This window comes from Mytilus edulis, chromosome 7 (genome assembly GCF_963676685.1).
Source record: "Mytilus edulis chromosome 7, xbMytEdul2.2, whole genome shotgun sequence".
Classification (NCBI taxonomy): Eukaryota; Metazoa; Mollusca; class Bivalvia; order Mytilida; family Mytilidae; genus Mytilus; species Mytilus edulis.
The window spans coordinates 11,750,540-11,778,033 of record NC_092350.1 but is presented as its reverse complement, the minus strand read 5'-3'; the positions used below and the strand labels follow the sequence as shown (position 1 = coordinate 11,778,033).

Below are 27,494 nucleotides of genomic sequence, written 5' to 3'. Positions count from 1 at the left end.
CGCTATTCTTTATATAAATTTTTTATTATGAAGAATAAATTCGAAAATATATGTAAAGGACTTTAACTCAAAGGGAAGCAACTTCTGTGTGAATATCGAGCAGTGACGATGATGCGCCGGCTTTTATCTTGCAGTTTTGTTATCTTTTGTGCTTTCATTCAAAATGCCAATGTCCAGAAAATACCAACAATCGGTAATATAAACGGAACACGTGTGACCATAAGATTTAGATATATGCATACGCTGAAAAATTCAACACTATTATAAAGGGGACTTTCTCAAACTGGATAAGAGTAAAAACTGTAAAAAGCTCTACCATATGGTTACAAGAGCGCAATTATTCGTAATGCATTTTCCATAGGGTACCACTAGTGTTCCGTATTTTTTTTCTCGAAGACTACACAAACTAGGGAAAAACGGGTGGCAGTTCCTGTTAGTACAAATGCCAGTGTTGCATTACAACCAAAAAAAAATATAGGGTCATGCGGCTCAAATTGACTTAAAATGCAGTTGAAAAAAATCGTCTACTTTTTTCGCTTAATGAAAAAGGCATATTTTTAATGGCTCCGACGTGCAGAAATTGAAGATATTTTCTATACTTCGTAAAATGTGAATATGATTTTCGGCAATTTTTAAACCTAATTGGATAAGCTTTCGATTAAATATAATTCCAATCCTGTATCAACCAATCAGAAGCCGTATAGGATTCTATTCTGAGTACCATCTTGGGGTAAAAAACCTGCCGGTAAAATGTAAACAAATAATTGCGCTCTTGTAACCTATACGGTAGGGAAAAAAATTTCCGAAAATTAAGCGCTCGCGCCAAAAGTCGCGCTGGCGTCTATCTAGATGATATCACATCTTGAAAACATTATCTGATCACTCTCTGAATTTGGAGAATTAGTTTTTGCCCGCCGATCAGGCCTAAAATTGGAACTGATTTTTTCACCAAATACGGTTCTGGTCAAAGAGACATGAAGATAATGGTAATTTTTTGGCCTAATTTTTCGAAGGTCATCCAGCACTGATCATATTGTCGACAAACCCGTTTTGATATGGAAAAGCTACATCGAATTTTGAAGAATGGCTATATATGAAACCATTTCTTGAAAAAACACGTTTTTGAAACAGACTATAGTTTTTCCAAATGTTGAAAATATGATACTATTTCTACTTTGGCAAGAGAAACTATTCTTGGACTACGATATTCAATGCCAAGATCAATTTTTCTACTTTGCAATTTAACTAAATCGTTGGTATTTGCTTAGGGACCCTTTTGGCCAATTTTCACGAAATTAGCTTTTTGCTAGAACAGCAACTGAGACACGGCCGTTAAGGTTAAAAACCAGAATTTACCTTCAAATTCAAGATAATTACATGCTTTTTCCGATAGAAACAGTAGATATCACAAAAACGTTGCATTCTCTTCATACTTTGTCGACATTCGAGCCCACCCTAGATTCAGATATAGAAATAAATACAAATAAGAAACAGACTATAGCATGAATTCCCGTTGATGAAAAGTCCATTTGACCCCGTTTCTCACAATTTCACATTTTTTCCGAGCAAAATCACAATTTTTGATATTTTTCAAAGCCTTAATAAAAAAAAGTGTCATTTCTCTATAGGTTACAAGAGCGCAATTATTCGTAATGCATTTTCCATAGGGTACCACTAGTGTTCCGTATTTTTTTTCTCGAAGACTACACAAACTAGGGAAAAACGGGTGGCAGTTCCTGTTAGTACAAATGCCAGTGTTGCATTACAACCAAAAAAAAATATAGGGTCATGCGGCTCAAATTGACTTAAAATGCAGTTGAAAAAAATCGTCTACTTTTTTCGCTTAATGAAAAAGGCATATTTTTAATGGCTCCGACGTGCAGAAATTGAAGATATTTTCTATACTTCGTAAAATGTGAATATGATTTTCGGCAATTTTTAAACCTAATTGGATAAGCTTTCGATTAAATATAATTCCAATCCTGTATCAACCAATCAGAAGCCGTATAGGATTCTATTCTGAGTACCATCTTGGGGTAAAAAACCTGCCGGTAAAATGTAAACAAATAATTGCGCTCTTGTAACCATATGGTTTCCACTTTCCATTGTTTTAGTTGTATGTTTTTACTTAAATGAAATAAAGTTATAGACTAGGCATTATCTTTTAAATCGAATTAACCGTAACACACAATTTCAAAACAACAAATTATAGTGGTGTTTGTTTTATATTTAATGTTTAGTCTTAGAAAACTGGTTGCTTTTTCTGAATATAGGTATCTGTCCAAAGTGGTTCTCATTGGGGTCTAAGCGTGACACGTAAAAGTCAAATTGTTGTGCCTTGAAACAGGAAATGGTCTAGCGGAACACAGGAAATTACAAAAAAATGAGAATTGAATAGTGAATAGTGTAAGCAGGATACATGAATCTGACAAAACAGTATGTGGGATCCGGGATCAGAACCCCCAATGAGATCCCCTCCAACATGTCCAAAATTGGCAATAATTGAAAAAATGGCAAAATCACATTCACTCTCTTTGACATTTACTCCTAAGTCTGATTGCGCCATACACATAAACACCCAACAATAACTTTCAGACACTTCTTAAAAAAAATTGTGTTGAATGATTGATTAGTAAAAAAAATTATAGATTGTCAAGTAAGTGTATCGTTTTGTCATATATACAAAAATTTATATTTTGTATGTCATATGTTTTCGTCTGTTTACTGATTCAATTTTTAATTCATACGAAAACATATGGCAGCGTTTTTTTTACATACAACAATTGCAAAGAAATCAGATCATTAAAAAGTTGCTTTGAGCCATGACAAAAAATCTAGAATAAGATACTTTAAAACAGTGGAAAGGACATGCTTTAGAAATTTGAGTAAACACATTGTTTGGAGTATGAGACTCGTTACACTCGGTGTGTACATGTATACATACTGAATTTATCCTCAATCCTCAATGTCGCAAATTGCTTATTGTTGAAGTCTCTATAGTGACCAATAGTTGCTAACCTTCTACATCATTTAGTCTCTGGTCATTCTGGTTAAGATTTGTCTCATTGGCAATCATCCCACAACATGTTCTTCCTTTCATTTGCCTTTTAAAACAGATATATTTATTTTTAGGTATTATTGGAGCAGGGATCAGTGGAACATCAACTGCACATTTTATGAGAGAATTATTTGGTGACGAAGCAAAGATTGATATATATGAGAAAAACAATGTCGGTGGTAGACTAGCAACCGTTGCCATTGGTGACCATGAGTATGAAGTTGGAGGAGCAATCATTCATCCCAAAAATATGTACATGGTTAATTTTACAAAAATTTTAGGTTAGTTCATCAAAAATATTTATCTATTTTGACAATCATTGACAATACTTTATTTGAACAAAAAAAAAAGTAACTTTTTGGAAAAAGATAGTGTCCTTTCAATGAACAGTGTAAATGAAATATAAGTCTGACCATATTTTTAGCTCACCTGACCTGAAAGGTCAAGTTAGCTTTTCTCATCATTTGGCGTCTGTCGTCCTGCGTCCGTCGCCTGTAAACTTTTACAAAAATCTTCTCCTCTGAAACTACTTTGCCAAATTTAACCAAACTTGGCTACAATCATCCTTGGTGTATCTAGTTCAAAAAATGTGTCCGATGACCTGGCCATCAAACCAAGATGGCCACCATGGCTAAAAATAGAACACAGGGGTAAAATGTATATTTTGGCTTATATCTTTAAAACCAAAGCATTAAGAGCAAATCTGACATTGTTAAAATTGTTAATCAGGTCAAGATCTATTTGTCCTGAAATTTTTTGACATATCGGACAACCTGTTGTTTGGTTGCTGCCCCTGATTTGGTAATTTTAAGGAAATTTTGCAGTTTTTGGTTATTATCTTGAATACTATTATAGATAGAGATAAACTGTACACAGCATTAATGTTCAGCAAAATAAGACCTACAAATAAGTCAACATGACCAAAATTGTCAGTCAACCCCCTTAAGGAATAATTGCCCTTTATAGTCAATTTTAACAACTTTATCGTCATTTTTTGTAACTTGTTCAAAAATCTTCTGAAACTAATGGGCCAAATTTAAACTAACTTGGCCACAATCATAGTTGTGATATATAGTTTAAAAAATGTGTCCGATGACCCCACCTACCGAATAAAATGGCCGACATGGCTAAAAATAGAACAGTGGAAAAATGCAGTTTTTGCTTAATATCTTTGAAAATAAGACATTTAGGGCAAATTAAATGTCAAGATTTAAATGTCCATCAGAAGAAGATCTATCCCCTTACAATTTTTCAGATGAATCCTACAACCCGTTGTTGGGTTGCTGCCCTAAAATTGGTAATTTTAAGGAAATTTTTTCAGTTTTTGGTTATTATCTTGAATATTATTATAGATAGAGATAAACTGTAAACAGCAATAATGTTCAGCAAAGTAAGATCTACAAATAAGTCAACATGACCAAAATCATCAGAGAACCTCTTATGGAGTTATTGTCCTTTATAGTCAATATTGAACAACTTTTCGTCATTTTTAGCTACTCAGGGCCAAATTTAACCAAACTTGGCCACTATCATCATTGGGTTATCTTGTTTAAAAAATGTGTGGCGTGACCCGGCCAACCAACCAAGATGGCCGCCATGGCTAAAAATAGAACATAGGGGTAAAATGCCGTTTTTGGCTTATAACTCAAAAACCAAAGCATTTAGAGCAAATCTGACATGGGTTAAATTGTTTATCAGGTCAAAATCTTTCTGCTCTCAAATTTTCAGATGAATCCGACAACCCCTTGTTGGGTTGCTGCCCCGGAATTGGTAATTTTAGGGAATTTTTGCTGCTTTTGGTTATTATCTTGAATATTATTATAGATAGAGATAAACTGTAAACAGCAATAATGTTCAGCAAAGTTAGATTTACAAATAAGTCAACATGACTGAAATGGTCAGTTGACCCCTTTAGGAGTTATTGCCCTTTATAGTAAATTTTTAACCATTTTTCGTAAATCTTAGAAATCTTTTACAAAAATCTTCTCCTCTGAAACTACCGGCCAAATTAATCCAAACTTGGCCACAATCATCTTTGGGGTATCTAGTTTAAAAAATGTGTGGCGTGACCCAGCCAACCAACCAAAATGGCCGCCATGGCTAAAAATAGAACAAAGGGGTAAAAAATGCAGTTTTTGGCTTATAACTGAAAAACCAAAGCATTTAGAGCAAATCTGACATGTGTGAATTTGTTTATCAGGTCAAAATCTATCTGCCCTAAATTTCAGATGAATCAGACAACTGATTGTTGGGTTGCTGCCCCTGAATTGGTAATTTTAAGGAAATTTAGCTGTTTTTGGTTATTATCTTAATTATTATAGATAGAGATAAACTGTTAACAGCAATAATGTTCAGCAAAGTTAGATCTACAAATATGTCAACATGACCGAAATGGTCAGTTGACCCCTTTAGGAGTTATTGCCCTTTATAGTAAATTTTTAACCATTTTTCGTAAATCTTAGTAATCTTTTACAAAAATCTTCTCCTCTGAAACTACTGGGCCAAATTAATCCAAACTTGGCCACAATCATCTTTGGGGTATCTAAATTAAAAAAAAATGTGTCCGGTAAACCGGCCATCCAACCAAGATGGCCGCCATGGCTAAAAATAGAACATAGGGGTAAAATGCAGTTTTTGGCTTATAACTCAAAAACCAAAGCATTTAGAGCAAATCTGACGTGAGTAAATTTGTTAATCAGGTCAACTGTTTTGGGTTATTATCTTGAATATTATTATACATAGAGATAAAATTTAAACAGCAATAATGTACAGCAAAGTAAGATTTACAAATAAGTCAAATGACTGAAATGGTCAATTGACCCCCTAGGGAGTTATTGTCCTTTATAGTCAATTTTTGATAATTTTTATAAAATTTGTAAATTTTTACTTACATTTTCCCCTGAAACTACTGGGCCAAGTTCATTATAGATAGAGATAACTGTAAGCAGCAAGAATGTTCAGTAAAGTAAGACGTACAAACACATCACCATCACCAAAACACAATTTTGTCATGAATCCATCTGCTTCCTTTGTTTAATATTCACATAGACCAAGGTGAGCGACACAGGCTCTTTAGAGCCTTTAGTTGTAACTTGTAAAAAAATGTTCTTTTCTAAAACTATGGGCCAAATTGAACAAAACTCGGCCACAATCATTTCTAGGGTATCTATTTAAAAAAAATGTCTAATGACCCCACCTACCAACCAAGATGGCCAACATCAGTAAATAAGGTAACAGGTGAGCGACACAGGCTCTTGAGAGCCTCTTGTTATTTTGTCTCAATAAATACATGAAATGTGCACAGGTTGGATAGCATTTCTTGACATTTTCAAAAAAAATTTCATCTACATTATACAGTCAAGGGTCTTACTTAAATAAGTTATAAGAGAAAAATAACATGCATGTGTTATTACAGGTACTTTTATAAGTTGTCTACTCTTTTTTCCTTAATCTGTAGTAACATATGTTTGTTATCAGTTAAACATATCATAAATATTTTATCTTTTGTGGGCACTTGGGAATTGTTGAAACTTTGCGCAGTAGATTAATATATTACCTTGATACATGTAACTAATTTTCTAATTCCATTAATACAATTTTGATCAACCATAGTAAATCAATGAGACAAGGCCTTTGAGGGAAAATTAAGCTGTAATAACAAGGTTTAGTTATTACAGGCATGAGAACACGAGAACACGTGTTATTTATTGAAATACAACACATTTTTTCGTGCAATGCGGGATTCACAATTTCGCTTAGTTTTTCATTTTGTGTATCCTCATTTATAGTTTGTGGTACAAAGTAATCCTTCCCTGCTCAGATTAACGAAGAGTTGTTTCTATGCGAAGAAAAAAGGGTTTGAATTACCGGATATATAGCCATTAATATGTTTGATGATGGCACGGAGATTTCATGTATTCGCCCACCAGACAGCAACGAAACAACAGCGAAAAACACAATTACCCATGACACAAACTTACTAGTGTAAAGTAAGCCGTCGATAACAGCCGGTGCTAATATTCAGGATTACAGCAATTTCCGTATAGATGATTAAAGGCAAATGTGTGATCCTTGAATTTTGTGTTTGTTAAAAAGACGAAGAGACTTCCAAACTGTTCCCTTTGTTTTGAAGGTAGTGAAGTTAGCAACTGTAGTTTCATTTTGTTTTCGTTTTTTAACGGCCTCGGACATTCGCCAAATTGAATAAAATCATTACAGCTGATTTCCTAATGCTTGCAAAGTAAAACTTTGGTTGGCTTGCTTGCTTTGTGTGTATAGTTGTTTAAACAATATATATAGTCATAGTTTAACTTGTATATATTATATTTGAATTTAATTTGTTGTTATCCTAATATGATTGTACAATATACAAACAAAGCAAGCAAGCTAACCAAAGTTTTGCTCTACATGCATTAGGAAATAAGCTGTAATGATGTTATCCTTATATGTATGTGCGACGAGGTGGAAAATTTGATATGTTTTGTGAAAATTGCAGCGTTGGATATAATATAAAAAAGAAGATGTGATATGATTGCCAATGGGACAACTGTCCACAAGAGACCAAAATGACACAGAAATTAACATTTATAGTTCACCGTATGGCCTTCAACAATAAGCAAAGCCAATATCGCATAGTCAGCAATAAAAGATGTCTCATTTGGCACTCATACCTCATTTTCTTATTTTATATACAAAGCACGTTTTTGAATAAAAATAATAATATAATATGGCACCAAATGTGATTCAGAGGCTTTAAATATTGGAGATATTTCATATACGTTAACATGACAGCAGCCGAACGATAAAAAACCTCTAAGGTATATTTTGTGATCTAATTAGCAAATATCGGACTTTATCGATGGATGAAGCTATATAAAATGTATTAAGCTATATACCGTACCCGCTCAGTGGCGGATCCAAAGGGGGGGGGGGGGGGGGAATCATTGCATTTGAATTGGGACATGTAGTTGGAACCCCCCTTTTTATACCCCACGCAACAAAGTTGCGGAGGGTATAATGTTTTTGACCTGTCTGTCCGTCCGTCCGTCAGTCCGTCCGTCAGTCCGTCAGTCCTGTTTCTTGTCATCGCAACTCCTCTCAAACCACACAACAGAATTTCACGAAACCTTTTCAGATAATAAGGACATACTATGTAGTTGTGCATATCGACGGGAAATTGCGATTCAATTTTTTTTCTAGGAGTTACGCCCCTTTGAACTTATTTACTTTAATGTACTACTGCAACAGTTTGTCATCGCATCTCCTCTCAAACCACACAACAGAATTTCACGAAACCTTTTCAGATAATAAGGACATACTATGTAGTTGTGCATATTGACGGGAAATTGCAATTCAATTTTTTTTCTAGGAGTTACGCCCCTTTGAACTTATTTACTTTAATGTACTACTGCAACAGTTTGTCATCGCAACTCCTCTCAAACCACACAACAGAATTTCACCAAACCTTTTCAGATAATAAGGACATACTATGTAGTTGTGCATATCGACAGGAAATTGCGATTCAGTTTTTTTTCTAGGAGTTACGCCCCTTTGAACTTATTTACTTTAATGTATTACTGCAACAGTTTGTCATCACAACTCCTCTCAAACCACACAACAGAATTTCACGAAACCTTTTCAGATAATAAGGACATACTATGTAGTTGTGCATATCGACGGGAAATTGCGATTCAATTTTTTTTCTAGGAGTTACGCCCCTTTGAACTTATTTACTTTAATGTACTACTGCAACAGTTTGTCATCGCATCTCCTCTCAAACCACACAACAGAATTTCACGAAACCTTTTCAGATAATAAGGACATACTATGTAGTTGTGCATATCGACGGGAAATTACGATTCAATTTTTTTTCTAGGAGTTACGCCCCTTTGAACTTATTTACTTTAATGTACTACTGCAACAGTTTGTCATCGCATCTCCTCTCAAACCACACAACAGAATTTCACGAAACCTTTTCAGATAATAAGGACATACTATGTAGTTGTGCATATCGACGGGAAATTACGATTCAATTTTTTTTCTAGGAGTTACGCCCCTTTGAACTTATTTACTTTAATGTACTACTGCAACAGTTTGTCATCGCAACTCCTCTCAAACCACACAACAGAATTTCACCAAACCTTTTCAGATAATAAGGACATACTATGTAGTTGTGCATATCGACAGGAAATTGCGATTCAATTTTTTTTCTAGGAGTTACGCCCCTTTGAACTTATTTACTTTAATGTATTACTGCAACAGTTTGTCATCACAACTCCTCTCAAACCACACAACAGAATTTCACGAAACCTTTTCAGATAATAAGGACATACTATGTAGTTGTGCATATCGACGGGAAATTGCAATTCAATTTTTTTTCTAGGAGTTACGCCCCTTTGAACTTATTTACTTTAATGTACTACTGCAACAGTTTGTCATCGCATTTCCTCTCAAACCACACAACAGAATTTCACGAAACCTTTTCAGATAATAAGGACATACTATGTAGTTGTGCATATCGACGGGAAATTGCAATTCAATTTTTTTTCTAGGAGTTACGCCCCTTTGAACTTATTTACTTTAATGTACTACTGCAACAGTTTGTCATCGCAACTCCTCTCAAACCACACAACAGAATTTCACCAAACCTTTTCAGATAATAAGGACATACTATGTAGTTGTGCATATCGACGGGAAATTGCGATTCAATTTTTTTTCTAGGAGTTACGCCCCTTTGAACTTATTTACTTTAATGTATTACTGCAACAGTTTGTCATCACAACTCCTCTCAAACCACACAACAGAATTTCACGAAACCTTTTCAGATAATAAGGACATACTATGTAGTTGTGCATATCGACGGGAAATTGCAATTCAATTTTTTTTCTAGGAGTTACGCCCCTTTGAACTTATTTACTTTAATGTACTACTGCAACAGTTTGTCATCACAACTCCTCTCAAACCACACAACAGAATTTCATGAAACTTTGTAGATAATAAGGACATACTATGTAGATGTGCATATCAACAGGAAATTATGGTTCAATTTTTTAATAGGAGTTATGCCCCTTTGAACTTATTTACTTCAATGTACTTCTGCAACAGTTTGTCATCTCAACTCCTCTGAAAACACACAACAGAATTTCATGAAATTTTTGTAGATAATAAGGACATACTATGTATATTGACAGGAAATTATTATTCAATATTTTTTCTTCTACAATTTTGTTTTCTTATACTTATTTAATTTCTCCAATGACAATGTGGGGACGTGGGGTATGTGAGCGTGCTCACTATGGTTCTTTAATTTGTCCTGGATTAGGATCCCCCTTTTTGAAATGCTGGATCCGCCCTGCCGCTTTCATAGCACTTATTTTTAGCATAATGCATATTATGATGTTCTTACTTTCAGTTCAGGTCCTGATAAATTTTACACATCCAGTACAGAAAGAAGTGTTTCAATGAAAATTTTTCGTGTTTTTCTAGGCAGAAATGATTTTGGAATGACATTATACAGGTTTAAAAGAGAACAAAAATTTCATAGTGAACAGTGGTCATTTCATCTGAAATTTCACTGTTTCAGGTCGTAAAATTATTGAACAGGTACAATGAATAACAATGGACAAAACCTGTTCAACAACTTTTTAAACAAGGCGAAAAAATAAGTCGAATAGTGAAGCCCGTAAACAATACTTTTTTATTCTGAGCATGCAAATTCAAGATTATCTTATATATTTTACAATAATCACATTCCCAGAACAAAAACATACATTTTGAGAATCCCAGACACTATATTAGTTGACAGTTCTTCCACTAATTCCACGTGTTTTTCGGTTGTAGTAAACTCGTAGTAGCCCACAATGCATTGTAGCTCATTGAGTCGATTGGTCAGTTTTTCAAGGCCGTATTGGCCTTGTGTTTGGGAAATTACTATGCAAATATATTCTGACGTAAAGAAATCTAGAGTTCTCGACCTGTTAAAGAGATGTAGAGAAGCTGTAATAACACCCTTTGGTTATTGCAGAAATATATTTTCTGTAATAACATAGGTGTAATATGCATGATTGGTTAACTATGAACTGCTGTATTTGCAAAGTTTAGTATACATAAAGAAAATTATATAATATCAATAGAACTTGTGAAAAATTTAACAAAATAAAGTTTGTACATGTATATTGTCCCCTTGAAACATGTAACATGCATATGTTATTCCAGTATTTTGATATTGTAACCCGCAATAAAGAAATGTTTGTTATTTTTCTCTAATAACTTATTTAAGTTAGACCCTTGACTGTTATAGCATACCTAAGATTTGTTTTCAGCATGCCTATTTATGTTATTGTATAGGACTGGACCAGATATCACATGCCTATTTATGTTATTGTATAGGTCTTGACCAGATATCACATGCCTATTTATGTTATTGTATAGGACTGGACCAGATATCACATGCCTGTTTATGTTATTGCATAGGTCTTAACCAGATATCACATGCCTGTTTATGTTATTGTATAGGTCTTAACCAGATATCACATGCCTGTTTATGTTATTGTATAGGTCTTAACCAGATATCACATGCCTGTTTATGTTATTGTATAGGTCTTGACCAGATATCACATGCCTGTTTATGTTATTGTATAGGACTGGACCAGATATCACATGCCTGTTTATGTTATTGCATAGGTCTTAACCAGATATCACATGCCTGTTTATGTTATTGCATAGGTCTTAACCAGATATCACATGCCTGTTTATGTTATTGCATAGGTCTTAACCAGATATCACATGCCTGTTTATGTTATTGCATAGGTCTTAACCAGATATCACATGCCTGTTTATGTTATTGCATAGGTCTTAACCAGATATCACATGCCTATTTATGTTATTGTATAGGACTGGACCAGATATCACATGCCTATTTATGTTATTGTATAGGTCTTGACCAGATATCACATGCCTATTTATGTTATTGTATAGGTCTTGACCAGATATCACATGCCTATTTATGTTATTGTATAGGTCTTGACCAGATATCACATGCCTATTTATGTTATTGTATAGGTCTTGACCAGATATCACATGCCGGAGGTACATTAGGGATATGGAAAGGAGAGGAGGTGGTTGTCAAGACCAGTAAATACAAGGTCGTTGCCATGGCACAGTTACTATGGAGATATGGAATGGATATATATAATATACAAAACTGGGTACAGACTGAATTGATGAATGACTTTATGAAGTAAGATTCACATACAGATAGATCTAATTTCAACTGAAAATCTAAAGAGGATTGTTTGCATTATTACATCCATAGCAAGTGGACATTTAAAAGCCATTAAACAACTTACCTTCATATTTTGTTTGCATTGGAGCTTTGGAGGCCTTCAGTTGCATAGACATAACAAACCACAAGAATCTTAACTTTGTGTACAAATTTTACATTATACTTTAATATGCAAATTTCTTATTTTATCCATCAGGCGCGGAGCTGCCTATACGCTAACACGCAGTTGCGTGCACATCGATTCGGCATGCAAAAAAAAATATTGCCATATAAAAATATAAATTAAATGTTTAAAGGAAACACATATGTTGTCACTTTTTTTAATTGATGAAATGTCATTTAATAACTGCATTTGGTTGCAAAATAAAAGTTTTATTGGAGAACATGACAAAATCGGACAGTAACTTGTATCTTTTACCATAGTATGAATTTGTTATACTCAGTCTAAGACATGTACATTTTACTGAGTACGGTTTATCTGTTTGGAATGAGTTGTACCAATCGGCATTAGATTTATCAGAACCCGAGGCGATGTGTTCGACAGAGAACAAGACCCGTGTTTAAACACCCTGCAAACACGCCAAAACAGTATTGGAAAGTCTCATTATTTTTTGCGTTCATAGACCATATGATAATGACTGAAACTGCATGGAGAGTGGAGTCGCGTCTGGTATTATTAGAAAATTCCTTCTTTGCGCCGTATCTGCTTCCTTGTGTTGTTGGAAATATGACAAACGAAGAAATCTCAACTTTGTCTGAGACATACAAAACTGACATGGCATGTAATTTTGACGAATTCAATTGGGAGGTCGCTCGATGGCGAACACGTACGCCAATTTATAACACCTCGCGAGTGCTACCGTGGAGATATATCAAGGTACTACGTCTGTTGAAAACAAATGTACGATCAACAATGAACAAAGACAGGTTATCATCGCTAGCATTACTGCATATTCATCGGGAATTCAGTGTTAATATTGACAAATTAATAGAGAAGTTCGTTTCTGCCTGGACCCGAAGAGCAGATTTTGGACAATTTTGAATAATTTAATTTACCACGATTTACTCTATTCAGAAGATTAATTAATAGTTTTTCATTCATAAATTGTTTATAAGTCCTTTCTACATGTAGGTCCTCTTTTAACCGTCCTATGACCGAAAACCAAAAAAAAAAAATACTGCATAAAAGGGTCCCAAAATTTTTTCGCATTGCTCCGCTCGCCGATAGTTGCTTGCACATCAGTTCATTCTAGCTATGCCCTGTCCATTCATTTCATTGGACATGAACATGATGAAGAAAGAATTATATGGGTGAAGATCATTACAGAGTAATTATACCATTTCATTACAAATTGTAGGAACCGTACATGTACCAGCAAATAAAACACACAAAAAAAAGATGTGCTTCTACAATATTTAAGGCTATCTTTTCTATGTTGCAGCCTTTTTGGTGCCTATTATCTCCAATTGATAACTTAAGATATTGCAGTTTAAACTGAAGATGATGTTTGAAAGTGGGAATAAGTTCATGAAAGTGCAATGCATACAGAAGTTTTAGAGTCATTCAAATTGTAGCAAAAATATTGATCAACTTCTGGTATTGGTAGTTTGAACTATAATTTCATATATATTGTATGCTTAATCAAGATAAGAACTAAAAAAAGGGATCTTATGGCTTTACCAGTTTACGGACCATCACATTAGAAGAGGAAGATAATATTTAATGCCACTCAAAAAGAGATGGATTAAGTCCTTTGATAATTATATAAGAGTTTAAAATGCTGTCCTGTGTGTACATTTTCTTTGCATAAGAATGGCAGTCCTTTAACTCTTCAATCAGATGTGACCTGAAATTAAATTTATAACATTTTAGAAGTAGGGGAGATAACTTCAAATTTCATACTAAACTGTATCTTGACCTTGACACCAATAGACAACTTTCGAGTTCGATGCATTTCCGTCAAAAACTCTGGTTTTAGTGAACGTCATTTGTGCGTTTAGGGGCGTCGTCACTTCCATTCCAATGTTGAGCGAGTGGTTGGAAAACTATAATTCTATATTGTACGAAGTATACGACAAATTGAATTTTCAAAATTGACAATCAGCATTGATGTCATTAGGGAATTGTCATTAAGTACCTACAGAACAACCATTATTTCTAGTTTATCCTGCACAATGACGATCACCAAGACGCTTGATGAACGTAAATAGTGCAGGGATACAGGCGACCCCCTCTATCTGGTAAATGACGTCATAAAGGCGCGTATAATTGACGAGTTTTTTCCGGTGACGGATGAACTCGAAAGTGGTCTATTAGAGTATATATGCTTACACTTTTTAAATCAAATCTTTATATTTCAGAATTTATGACATACAGGCAGGTGGGCATGCCTATACCTCTGTTACAGATTTACTGGCAGCCATGAATCCAAAGTTTGTTGATTATCTGTCTATCACCATCAAAGATCTCATGAAAAAAGAAGGTTACTCTGACAAGTTTATCAATGAAATGGTAATGGGTGCCCTGAGGACTAATTATGGACAGACCACAGACGTACCAGCATTTGTTGGTAAATATATAGTATTTCTGAGCTACTAAATTATAGCAGTAAGGACTGACCTACCATTTACTCAATTATTTCTGAATGGCTTTTCAAAGAGTAGAACAACTCCCATATAATTGATGATCACATGACAAATGTCTTTATTACAAATACAAACAAATTTATCAGTCTTATTAGAAAATTCTGGACTTGCAATGTAATTTATACTTAATATTTACTAAGACAAGTATCAGGTATTTAATTATATCTTTGCATTGGGATTATCTCCATTTATCATGTTTATCACAATAAATCTCAATTAAAAATGTCTCAACATTACAAGATATATGTATGTGTCACAAATGTGGAATTCTCTATAACATGTATAAGAAAATGAATGATCATTGTCAATCATACCACATCTTCTTTTTATGATCACCTTTAATAAATCATTTAAAAACCTTCAAACCTTTCAGTTTATGCAATATTATATAGATATAAGAAGATCTGGTACGAGTGTCAATGAGACAGCTCTCCATCCAATTCACAATTTATAAATGAAAACCATTATAGGTCTTCAACACAGAGCCTTGCATGTCTAATTTTATTCATAAGAAAAGTTTACCTACAAATGACTTCTACCTTAAATTATACCAGGTTAACACCACTGGTCATTTGAGTTGTTGTTTTCTTTATCTCAATGTTTTCTTTATAATCCAGGAGTTGTGTCTATGGCTGGTGTTGACGATGGACTCTGGTCAGTTAAAGGTGGAAACAAAAAGGTACCAGAACTTTTGGTCAAACATGCCAAAGCTAATGTTATAGAAGGTGAAGTAAAAGTTGTCAGATTGGTTGAGGAAGATCCACCATTGTATGAAATTGATTACAAATGTAAAAATTGTGCTTCTGCGAATGAAATAAAAACTCGTGAATATGATATCTTAGTAGTAGCTAAACCGTTACATCCTGATATAAACTCTATCAAGTTTGAAGGATTCACAACAGAGATTAAAAACTTTCCACACAAATATCATGTACTGACAACTACCATGATTAAAGGTAGTCCAAATGCTACATACTTTGGTTTGAATTCTCCCGATGACTTTCCTACGGAATTACTCACAGGAAGTGATAAAATTCATTTTAATTCAATTGGTAAACAAAAATCTGTTAATGATGTAGATGGTACTTCTGTGTATAAAGTTTTTACCAATACACCTCTGGATAAAGAGAAAGTTAAGACTTATTTTAATAGTGAAGACGATTTACGTATGGTATTTTGGCGATCTTATCCAGAATATGATTTTAAAGCAGACAGTTTACCTCCCTTTGTATTACATGATAAGATATATTATGTTAATGCTATAGAACTAGCGGCATCAGCGATGGAAATGAGTGTCCTCTCTGCCAAAAATGTGGCCTTACTAGCACACCACCATTGGACTGGTAACCTAGATAAAATAGACGAACCTTTTGATATTAAAGGAGCTGCAGATAAAACAGAGTTATAGGAAACTATTAATGATACTCATTTAGTCATTTATTAATCTTTCCAATCAATCATATGCATTAAGTTATTAGATAGACTTTTTTACAATCTAATTAAATATTATTTCTTATTCTTTGATTTTCATGATTATTTGGAGAAAAAAGTCTTTAAAAACAATTGTCAATGAATGGCTTACAAGTATCTGACACACTCTGTTCTAATTTCTGTTCGGATCAATTTTATATCAACCAACGAAATGTCTAGCTGCTTCCATACTTTTGAAGGTGTGTGTCATTACAACAAAACCAGGGCTTGCGGTCATAAAACTTTCGAGAATGATTTTTGTACTCAGACTCAAGAATCAACCAATCAAAATACTGGATTTCAGGTTTCAAGCATGATTTTTGTGCTCCGAGCACTGAGCAAAGTTTTATGACTTCAACCCCAGAGAATCCTGAAAGGAAGTTCAAACAGAAAGTATAATGGAGTGTTTTCAAATTCTTGTAAGCAAAGCATTGACAACAATCTTTATTTTAATAAGATTGAAGCTTAAATAATCTTTGTTTTATATTGGATATCATGCATAAAATTTGTGACATCTTTGTAAGATGTTATAGACATGGGATATCATTCATATTAATAAGATAAGGAGATCAGTACATCGTTAGTTAAGATGAAATTTAATAACATTTTTTTCATTTTTAGCCATGGCATTGTGAGTTTCCTTCTGGTATCTTTCGCCCCTCTCTTAATACAATGTATCTATCTATTATGTCTATTGTTATATTACTCTGTTAAAATTGCACCCAATTGATATACATTGTATTTGACATTCCACAAAAGTGACCCATTCTCTCTATACCTTATAATTAGTATAGAAATAGACCCCCCTCTGAAAACAATAGTTTAATTTTTATATGAATCATTCCATGTTCTTAAAATTGTTAATTATTAAAAGTCAATGAATTAAATAAACATAATAAACAAGCTCCATTACTTTTATAATGAAGACTTTGATGTTTGTTACATATATTGACATTGACTAAGCTTTTAGATAGATAATTTTTTGATTGGGACCTTTTTTTTAAATTTACTTTGTATATGACAGTGCAAGTGTGTGTTTGTAGATTACAAATGGTAGACAGTTGGTACTTATGTGTTCATAATTGTTTTTGTAAAATTTGGTATTTTTATGTAGTTATGATGTAAACTACAAGTCTGTCAGTCTACCCAATTTTTAGCCAAAAGTATATATATGGCTGTCTGAAAAATTACAAACCATTATTATGTGTGGGTACAATCTAACATATAAATTGTGAAATATAAGATTTAAGAATTTTGCATCTTAATGATATCAACTTACATGACTTATGAGTTTGAATGTCCGTTTGATATTTTTGGTCTATATTTCAAACTTGACAAGGAGTTTAACCTCCTTTTAAGGATATTATTGGTACTGGGTTTTTATTTTTTTATTTTTTTTATTTTTATTTATGCCTATTGTACTTTTTTTGTTGTTGTTTAATTTTTAACTTATTTTGCCTTAAACATGGGTTGCTGGTTTTTAAAAAGTGCTCCAACACTACTTTCAGATGAATGCAATTATTCTTTGACAATGCTATAATAGATCACAAAAGCCAACAAGAATAACAAAATGATAAAAAATAATATCCTATCAGCAAATGCTCACAGTTCCAAAAAGCTAGCACAAAGCACTTAACCTGCTCATATGAAATCATGCCGTTTTACACTTCATACTTCATTTGTCCCAATTTCTTGTTTTAATCGATACAATTAAGGGAGTTGAATGCAGTTTCTCTTTTAAAAGAAAATAAGCAATGTGTTGAAATTTTTCATTTTTTATTTAGTTAGATCAGTAGAGTTATTCATGTAATCTGATGTACAGTAGTTGTCGTTTATTTATGTAATTTATACATGTTTCTCTTTTCTTATTTTTTATATAGATTAGACCGTTGGTTTTTCCCTTTGAATGGTTTTACACTAGTAATTTTGGGTCCCTTCATAGCTTTTTGTTTGGTGTGAGCAAAGTCTCTGTGTTGAAGGCCGTACATTGACCTATAATGGTTTACTTTTTTAAATCGATATTTGGATGGAGAGTTGTCTCATTGGCACTCGCACATCATCTTCCTATTTCTATATGTGAGCTAGAAATTTGAAAAATGATTTGAACTATTTCCTATTTTTATCAATATTATAATACTATCTTTAAAATATTTTAGTTTTTCAGAGCAGTTGAAAATTAATATGATTTCTAGTTACATGTAGCATGTGTATATTTTTCAAGTTTTTGTTGGGCTAAACAAACATTCATTCTTGAGTTGAAAGTTGTGTTTTTTTTTTGTTTTTTTTGTTTTTTTTTGCTTAGTTTATATTGAGGCTTTTTGCATCTTTGAAATTTAAGTAGAATAATTAAAAGAATTCTGAATAGTGTATTCTAAATTGCATTGAAATTTGAAAATAGTTTTATACCCTTAAATTATTTGTTTCAGTTCTCTCGGGACATTATTATCATACAACATCTGATAAATTTTGAAAGGCTTTTTGTGTTGAGATGGAGTGCAATACTGATGAAATATATCGACTATATTAGTCCATATCAGAATTTAAACTTAATTCTATGTAAAATGAATGTCATTAGTGAAATTGTTTTTGTTTTCATTGACTGTGCAATAGGTATGATAAGCAGGCATGTCAGTTTTATATATAATCATTACTGTAATTTCAGAAATTATTGTGTGCATTTATTATTGAGAGTTTGTCATTTTAGACTAAAATGCAATTTTGATTTTTGCAATATTGAGAAAAATCCTGTTTAATTCATATTAAAAATTTCAAAATGAGAGTTTAAGTTATTGCGATTATAACTCTTTCACATTTTTCCCAATAATAAAAACATCGCAATAATTTCTGAATTTACAGTATTTGTTGATAGAAAGCAGAGATTGTTTTGAATAAGCATTTTTAATTTTGCATATTTAATCATTGATCATGCTCGATTATTTCAAATAATTGTTTATTAGGCTATAAAATTCATCAAATTATATATTTTAATTATATTTATGCCCTTGGAGTACAATCACCAAGATAATGCATTAGAAATTACACATATGAACTGAACAGTATTAAGAAAAAAGAAATGACATGTTGTACCAATACATGACACAAAACCCCTATCAACACAAGAAATATACAAAATACAAAATACAAAACAATTGTGCTTTTATTGCAATTCACAGTGAGGCCTTTGATATACAGCAAACTCTCACCAAACTGTAAATACGGAACAGCCCTAGTAACCAATCTGATCATAATCTTTCCTGAAAAGTTCGAAAAATTCAACAAAGTCTTATTATTGTATTGAAATGGCCAAAAGAAAAAGACCAAACAATTAACAGAAAGTAATGAACATTAATTTGAGGAATGCCAAAATGAAGTGCTGCATCTGTCTTGTACTTGTAATTTTGTATTTTATCATATTGTTTCTTTTATGCTTTATGTCTTCTTTGATCTGTGTCTATGATGAAATGAGTTATCAAAGATTGTACACCTAAACAAATTTGGTTTCATTTATTTTTAGGCAGTTAAGCTGCCTTGTGCGAGCACCCTAGATTTGTGTTCTACCCAATAAATGCTGAAATATGTGCCATTGTTATTATCTAGCTGGATGTTATGTTATTCATAACTAATTGGACATTTTTTTATACTTTTAATTCTTGATTACAAATAAAGGCAACAGTAGTATACCGCTGTTCAAAACTCATAAATCCAGGGACAAAAAACAAAATCGGGGTAACAAACTAAAACCGAGGGAAACGCATTAAATATAAGAGGAGAAAAACGACATAACACCGAAACGTAACACACACAGAAACGGACCAAGCATCAGACAAAACACCACGAGAATAACAAATATAACAAGAAAACCAAATACATGAATTTGGGATAGACAAGTACCGTGCCACGTCTGATCTCAATATCTCAAAAATAAGAGAAAACACAAACGACTCAACGTTAAAATGCAACACACACAAACGAACAATAATATAACAATGGCCATCTTCCTGACTTGGTACAGGATACTTTTAAAGGGGAATAAAAGTGGTGGGTTGAACCTGGTTTTGTGGCATGCCAAACCTCGCACTTTAATGGCAAAGTTAAATATAACATTGAAATGACAACATAATATTACAGGACTACAATACAAATAAATAGGAGAACATATTAGACAAAGAAAAACATGATTAATAGATAACAAAAAGCATCAGGTTTAAAATTCAATACGCCAAAAACGCGCCTTGTCCACACAGGACTTACAAGTGACGCCCAGATATAAAAGATCGAAAGTGAAAAAAGTACAAAGTTGTACAGCACTGGAGATAAAAAGTTGAAAAGGTTTCGCCAAATACGGCATTGTTTTTATGCCCGGGATAAGAACATTCTTATTATATAGAACAATTCATGCTATTGCAAACAGTAAATTTTATCAAATGAATATGAAAGAGATATACATAAAGAAACTGAAGTATTAACTAATTACAGAAAACTAAACCCGAATACATAACGCCCAGATATAAAAGATCGAAAGTGAAAAAGGTACAAAGTTGTACAGCACTGAAGATGAAAAGTTGAAAAGGTTTTGCCAAATACGGCATTGTTTTTATGCCCGGGATAAGAACATCCTTATTATATAGAACAATTCATGCTATTGCAAACAGTAAATTTTAACAAATGAATATGAAAGAGATATACATAATGAAACTGAAGTATTAACTAATTACAGAAAACTAAACCCGAATACATAATGCTATTAAAGTTTAACACAGAATAGACACACCCGAATCAGTCCAGGCGTCAACGTAATTACAAAAATGTGACGTCACATACGATGGCGAAAAGGTACAAACGTTATGCCACATTTGAATTTATGAAATTTAGAAACAGCATGACGTCACATATGAAAAACTATCAAAGTGAGATAGAATTAGGATTGATTTAAGATTATATCAGAACATAATACTGATAATTAATTTAAACAAAATGCATATTGCAATACTTATTAATAGCAATTAACTGTAATATATATGTCCAGTTTGTTATGAATCCAACTTCAAACGTAAATAATCGTACAAAATTTAATATAATTAATAAAGGCGGTGATTAATTTTTCTATCCGTAACACCTAAATATAATAAAAAGACGTCAACACATTTGACAAAATCCGATGAGAATTACAAATATAACATTAAACATGTAAACTAAATACATGAATTTGGGATAAACAAGTACAGAAACACGTCTTATAGTAATGCGAATTCACATTCAGCAAAACAGTCACAATCGGGAATAAGTCACGTTTGGTAATTAAAAGATTAGACGACATAATGACAAACCACAATCTACCATGTGGTAAAAATGTCCTTAGCTAGTTTGGTTAAAGAGACATCATATGGATCCACCAATTCGTGATGGTGTCCATAAAATTTACGGAGTGTCAATCTGTATCTGTATCTGTATCTGTATTAGGAAATCCCTCCTTCAAAGGAGCACTTCACAATGAATATATATGTCTATACACACTTAGTTTGAAAATATAAAAAATATAAATATAAATGTACGCCCCGTGGGGTGTACGTTGGCTACAGTCTTTGACTCTTGCTCTTGCTAGACGGTAAGGTCTTTAAGAGTTCGTTTCTCTTGGCATGTAACGCATAGCATAATTTTCTGGATATGTATTCTACCATAAAACAATTGTCAGTGCATTTGCATCTGCAACCACAAGCACATAATAAGTGACTCGGATCTAAAATGAGCTGTGCGTCTATTACAACGTTAGTAAGATTAAAGCATTTGGTACAGTTTCTAAAGCTACAAAGAAAGCTTTCAAGTTCATGCAGGTATGGTATGCGGATATCATGCAAAGTCTTACATTCCAGAAGGAAGTGATCTACCGTTTCTGCGGATTCTTTGCATAGTAAGCAGGTTGGATCTACGCTATTTTGATAAAATGAAGCTTTGTTGCTTTGAAGATAGTAGGTGCCTGTAAGGAGCTTTAGTTTTGTTTGAAGACGACTTATATCCTGAGATGATGTGCCTACACTTGCAAGACAAGGATGAGTGTTTCGCCAGAGTATATTGTTAGTGGATAGATAATTGAGAGAACTAATCTGTCCTCCTCATAACTTTGTTGGAGCAGTTTCTGCATAAGGAGCACACTCCTGTATATGAAGTCCGTATAGTGTGAACAAGCACGTGAATAACGTATCAATTGTGATATGTAAACACCATACGAAGGGGCAGAGGGTATGTTACTGCTGAGAAATGTGAAATTGATAATTGGGAAGTTGAAATCGTCCCGTTTATCATAGATTTTCGTGTGAAGTCGTCCATATACGTCAATATTGAGGAAAAGATCAAGGTATGAAGCAGTCCTTCTAGTATCAGTAGTATCCTTAATTTCAAGTTCACTGGGATATATGAGATGTAAGTATTAGCTGAAGTATGGGTTGTTCAATGATAAAACATCATCAATATATCGGAAAGTAAAATTAAAAAATTTCGCAAGGTGCTTTTTCTTTTTGTCTTTAAGAAGGTTCTGAATAAATTCTGCTTCATACGAATACAAAAACAAATCAGCCAGCAGGGGTGCACAATTAGTACCCATTGGAATACCGACTGTCTGTTGAAATATAAATCCTCCACAAAAATATGATCAGAAAAACTTTAAATGATCGTCGATTTATCCAAAAGTTTTGAAGTTGCACATAGGAAGTAGGACACATTAGGAATCTTTATGTAGTTTATTATCCCCAGAGATTTAGGCTAAACTGTCAAAGAACAAATGTATGAAATGTTTAATCGCCGAAAATTTCTAAAGACAAGTAGTTAAGATTTCCCAAATGGCAAAAGTCGTAGGAATATAATTGTTTGTCGTCAATACGTAGTCAACTACGTCAGTAGTCTTAAAATAAGTTCCTTTACCTTTACCTATCCTGTATTTGCCACCTCTGTCAGATGAACAACTGTCACTGTTGTCCTTTGTCAGTGTGAATTAAACTATTTAAAATCCATGAATTGTCACTTCATATTGTATATACATACACGGTCACAATAACAACGGTGCACTGATAAAATCGGTTAGTTAAAAATATATTGAACCAATACTTTGTACACTGTACATATCCCACCAACAATTTATCTACACAGTTACAGTTCTCATTTCTAATTATCATTTATATTTCCATGTCACAGGCATTTTGTTCACTATTCTAACATTGATGAACGCTTTTGATGTAGGCTAAAGCATAGTCCAGCACTGATTTTCTCAATGTGAACGTGTTGTTGATTTGTTAAGAAATGAAACTTCGAACAGTCAATAATTAATTGTAGCAAGTTGTTATTACTCTGAAATAATTCATCAAATAGAATTCCACTAGCAATGTCTTTAATATAACATCTGAGTTTGTCAATGAACGGAGACCTAACTTCCTCCAATACTTTGCACTTGATTATAAAGTGTTCACGATCTTCAGGTTCATGCTTACATAGTTGACAGATTGGACTCACGGATTGCCTGCTAAATTTAGCTCTGTCTTGTTGAAGTGTGTATGTTCCACAAGCGAGTTTGGATTTTATGTTACAACGTTTGACAGCAAACGGCTCAGCTCCCCCGCTAAACCAAATGTTATGAGTTTTTCCAAATATAATTGTATCCTCAATATTAAGTAATAAATTTTAGAGTTGATTTTTCTTTGGCGTCAGTTTTTAGTTTGTCCAGCCAGAAAATGTTAACAACCTTCTAGACCAGTTTTTTCCATTTATATTTACACTGAGGATTGACTAATAACTCGTGAGGAGATGGTAGTTCATATTTGTCAGCAAGCTCAACAATTCTTATAACCCAACTCTTAGAGTCCTTGCTTTTGATAGCTAATTGTCTATTGGCAATATTATATTCAACAGAGTTTTTGTTCGCAACAATGTTTCTAAAAGTACATAACATTCGCTTATGAACAACAGCTTCAATTGGGATCTGACCTAGTAGCAATAGAGTACCAGTATTAGCAGTTCTTTCTGGCAGGTGCTGTATTTGTTTCATGAGTTTAATGAAATAAGTACTAAGATTTTTAATTACTTTTGCTGACAAACAAATCACATCCAATCCATACAATAACCTTGGGATTACATAACAGTTAATGAGATGAAGAGACACTTTTGGATTTATACCATTAAGGCCATGGAGGCCTGCACCCATTAGAGCATAGACAGTTTTGCGTGCAGTTTGAATTCTGTCGGGTACAACTTCTTTTGTGCCAGTTTTTGACCCATTAACTCGTTTAATTCCCAGATGAGTTGCTGTATCCGGAGTTTTTAGAGTTTGACCATTGATATTCCAGCTGTGAGTTTCATTGTTTTTTCTTTGAAGAACACATGATTTTTGACTACTGATAATGTATCTTTGTTTATTTGCATGCAACATTTGGATATCGAGCATAGATTGTAATTCAAACGGATCATTAGAGACCAGGGTCACATCATCTGCTACCGTTGGGACTCCACAGTAAACTGAGCCTATACGTGCACCTAGTTGTTCAGTTTCATCAATTTTTAATAAAGTGTTAATAAATATTTTGTATGCAGCAGGGGACCATACACCTCCCTGTATCACCCCTTGCAATTCTGGAAAAGTATGTGAAAATTGTCCTTGCCACTTGATTTTTGTTTGAACGTTGTTGTACCATTCTTTAAAAAGTAGCCAGTTATCACCCACTATATTGCATTTAAACATTTCTCAAAACAGTCCGTCATGCCAAACTATATCGAATGCTTTTTGTTCCACTGTTCATGCTGTTGGCGGCAATTTTAAATTATAAGACGAAATTTTGTATCTTTTCAATTTAGAGCCAGGGGTTCAATTAGCGGTTGTCCGAGGTCTGCGAACTTCCACTTTTGCAGTCGGACTTTCGACATGGTTACTAGCTACGCTCGACATGCACGACTCTTGAGGAAATAACAAAAATAACTTTGCAAACCTTTTTACCAAAGTCTCCTAATAAACGATATCAAAACTTGTTTTTAGCATTATTATTCATGACAGCGATGTTCATTTTGTTCAACATTTTGCTAGCTTCATACAGAAAATCGCCGACAAATAATGTGTAAATTCGAGTAAAATCGTATCTGACAAAAGAGGTATATAATATACACGGTTCCCGAGTGACAAAAGCAACATTGAAAACAAAATGGCTGACATGAGAAGGAAATTCTAATATCAGATCCGATTCCGGAAGCGGATATGGGTAATTCCGGGTTTTCGCGATCTTTGAACTTTTAAAAAAATCAGACAGATGACAAAATACATCTTTGCATGGTAAATAAATATAAACACTAGAATTGAAAACCAAAAGATATATGTAAAAGAATGAAAAAACAGAAAATATTTTGTACTGAAAATTTGAGAAACGTACAATTAAATACAATGATGATGAAGTAGAGCAGAATGTAATGGTGCAACAGTGTTAGCGTTCTGAAGATCCATAGGTATCCATAGGAACTCAAAATGACTTTTTGACAAATTTTAATGTCAAAATCCAATACAATGTGAGTCTTTGTGACAGCTGGGAACAGTATATCCAACAATATATATGGTCCTGGTGACAGTATAAATTTTCTTTATCAGTAATAAATGTTGGTAAAGCAAGTTAGATGCTTTTAAAGTGTAAATAAACTCATCATAGATACCAGGACTAATTTTAGTATATACGCCAGACGCGCGTTTCGTCTACAAAAGATTCACCAGTGACGCTCGAATCCAAAAAAGTTAAAAAGGCAAAATAAAGTACGAAGTTGAAGAGCATTGAGGACCAAAATTCCTAAAAGTTTTGCCAAATAAACATATTACTAAATGGGTATTTTTTTTTTCTCAATTTTGATGGGTCAGTTAAAATAGCTGGAAGTTTCTTATTTTACACATGTAGTGCAACTAGATTATATGATACCTGAATGTAAGCAAATTATATGTATGTGGAGTCCTTTGGGGCACTCTATCCCCTCCTGTTTGATAACTTTGAAACGGATGAGATCCCCACCTCTCAACCATATACATTCATGTATGGGACTATATAACTTATCAAATGAAATATAGGTGAAGTCCCTAGGGTCATCCACCACCTCCTCCTTCAGAACTTGGAAACATTCGAGATCCTCACCCCTCAACCATATTTATTCATGTATGGGACACTATAACCAATCAAATGAAATGCAGGGGGAGTCCCTGGGGTCACCCCACCACTCCTGTTTGGGAACTTTGAAATAGTCGAGATCCCCACCCCGTAAACCATATATATTCATGTATGAGTCCCTGTGGGTCATCCCACCCCTCCTGTTTGAGAACTTGGAAACGGTCGATATCCCCACCCCTAAACCATATATATTCATGTATGGGACAATATAACAAATCATATGAAATATAGGTGGAGATCGTGGGGCCACTCTACCCCTTCCTGTTTGAAAATTTGAAAACGGTTGAGATCCCCTCCATAAACCATATATATTCATGTATTGGACAATATAAGAAATCAAATGAATTAAAGAGGGAGTCCCTAGGGTCACTGCACCCTCATGTTTGAGAACTTGGAAACAGTCGAGATCCTCACCACGTAACCATATATACTCATGTATGGGACTAAATAACAAATTAAAAAAAATATAGGGGAAGTCCCTGCGGTCACCCCAACCCTCCTGTTGTTTGAGAACTTGGAAACAGTCGAGATCCTAACCTTAAATTAAACCATATATTTTCATGTATGGGACAAAAGAACAAATCAAATGAAATATAGGGAGAGTCCTAATGGTCACCCTACCCAATCCTGTTTGATAAGTTGGAAACAGATGAAATCCCCATCCCTCAACCATATATATTCATGTATTGGACAATATAACAAATCAAATGAAATATAGGGGAAGTCACTGGGGTCCCCCACCCCTAAACCATATATATTCATGTATGGGACAATGAAAAAACATCAAATAAAAATAGGGTAGTCCCTAGGGTCACCTTACGCCTCTTGTGTGTGTTTTGAGAACTTGTAAAAGATTGAGATA

At 33.7% G+C, this 27,494-nt stretch overlaps 1 protein-coding gene across 1 annotated transcript; it reads left to right on the top strand.

Moving 5' to 3' along the window:
• Nucleotides 1–51: 51 nt before the first annotated feature.
• On the top strand, nt 52–16,683 carry LOC139529945 (prenylcysteine oxidase 1-like). The gene is made up of 5 exons (XM_071325942.1): nt 52–193; nt 3,133–3,339; nt 12,119–12,296; nt 14,703–14,911; nt 15,605–16,683. Exons 1-5 carry the CDS (start codon nt 109–111, stop codon nt 16,393–16,395), a joined length of 1,470 nt encoding a protein of 489 aa, XP_071182043.1. The 5' UTR covers nt 52–108; the 3' UTR covers nt 16,396–16,683.
• The last annotated feature ends 10,811 nt before the right edge of the window (nt 16,684–27,494 follow it).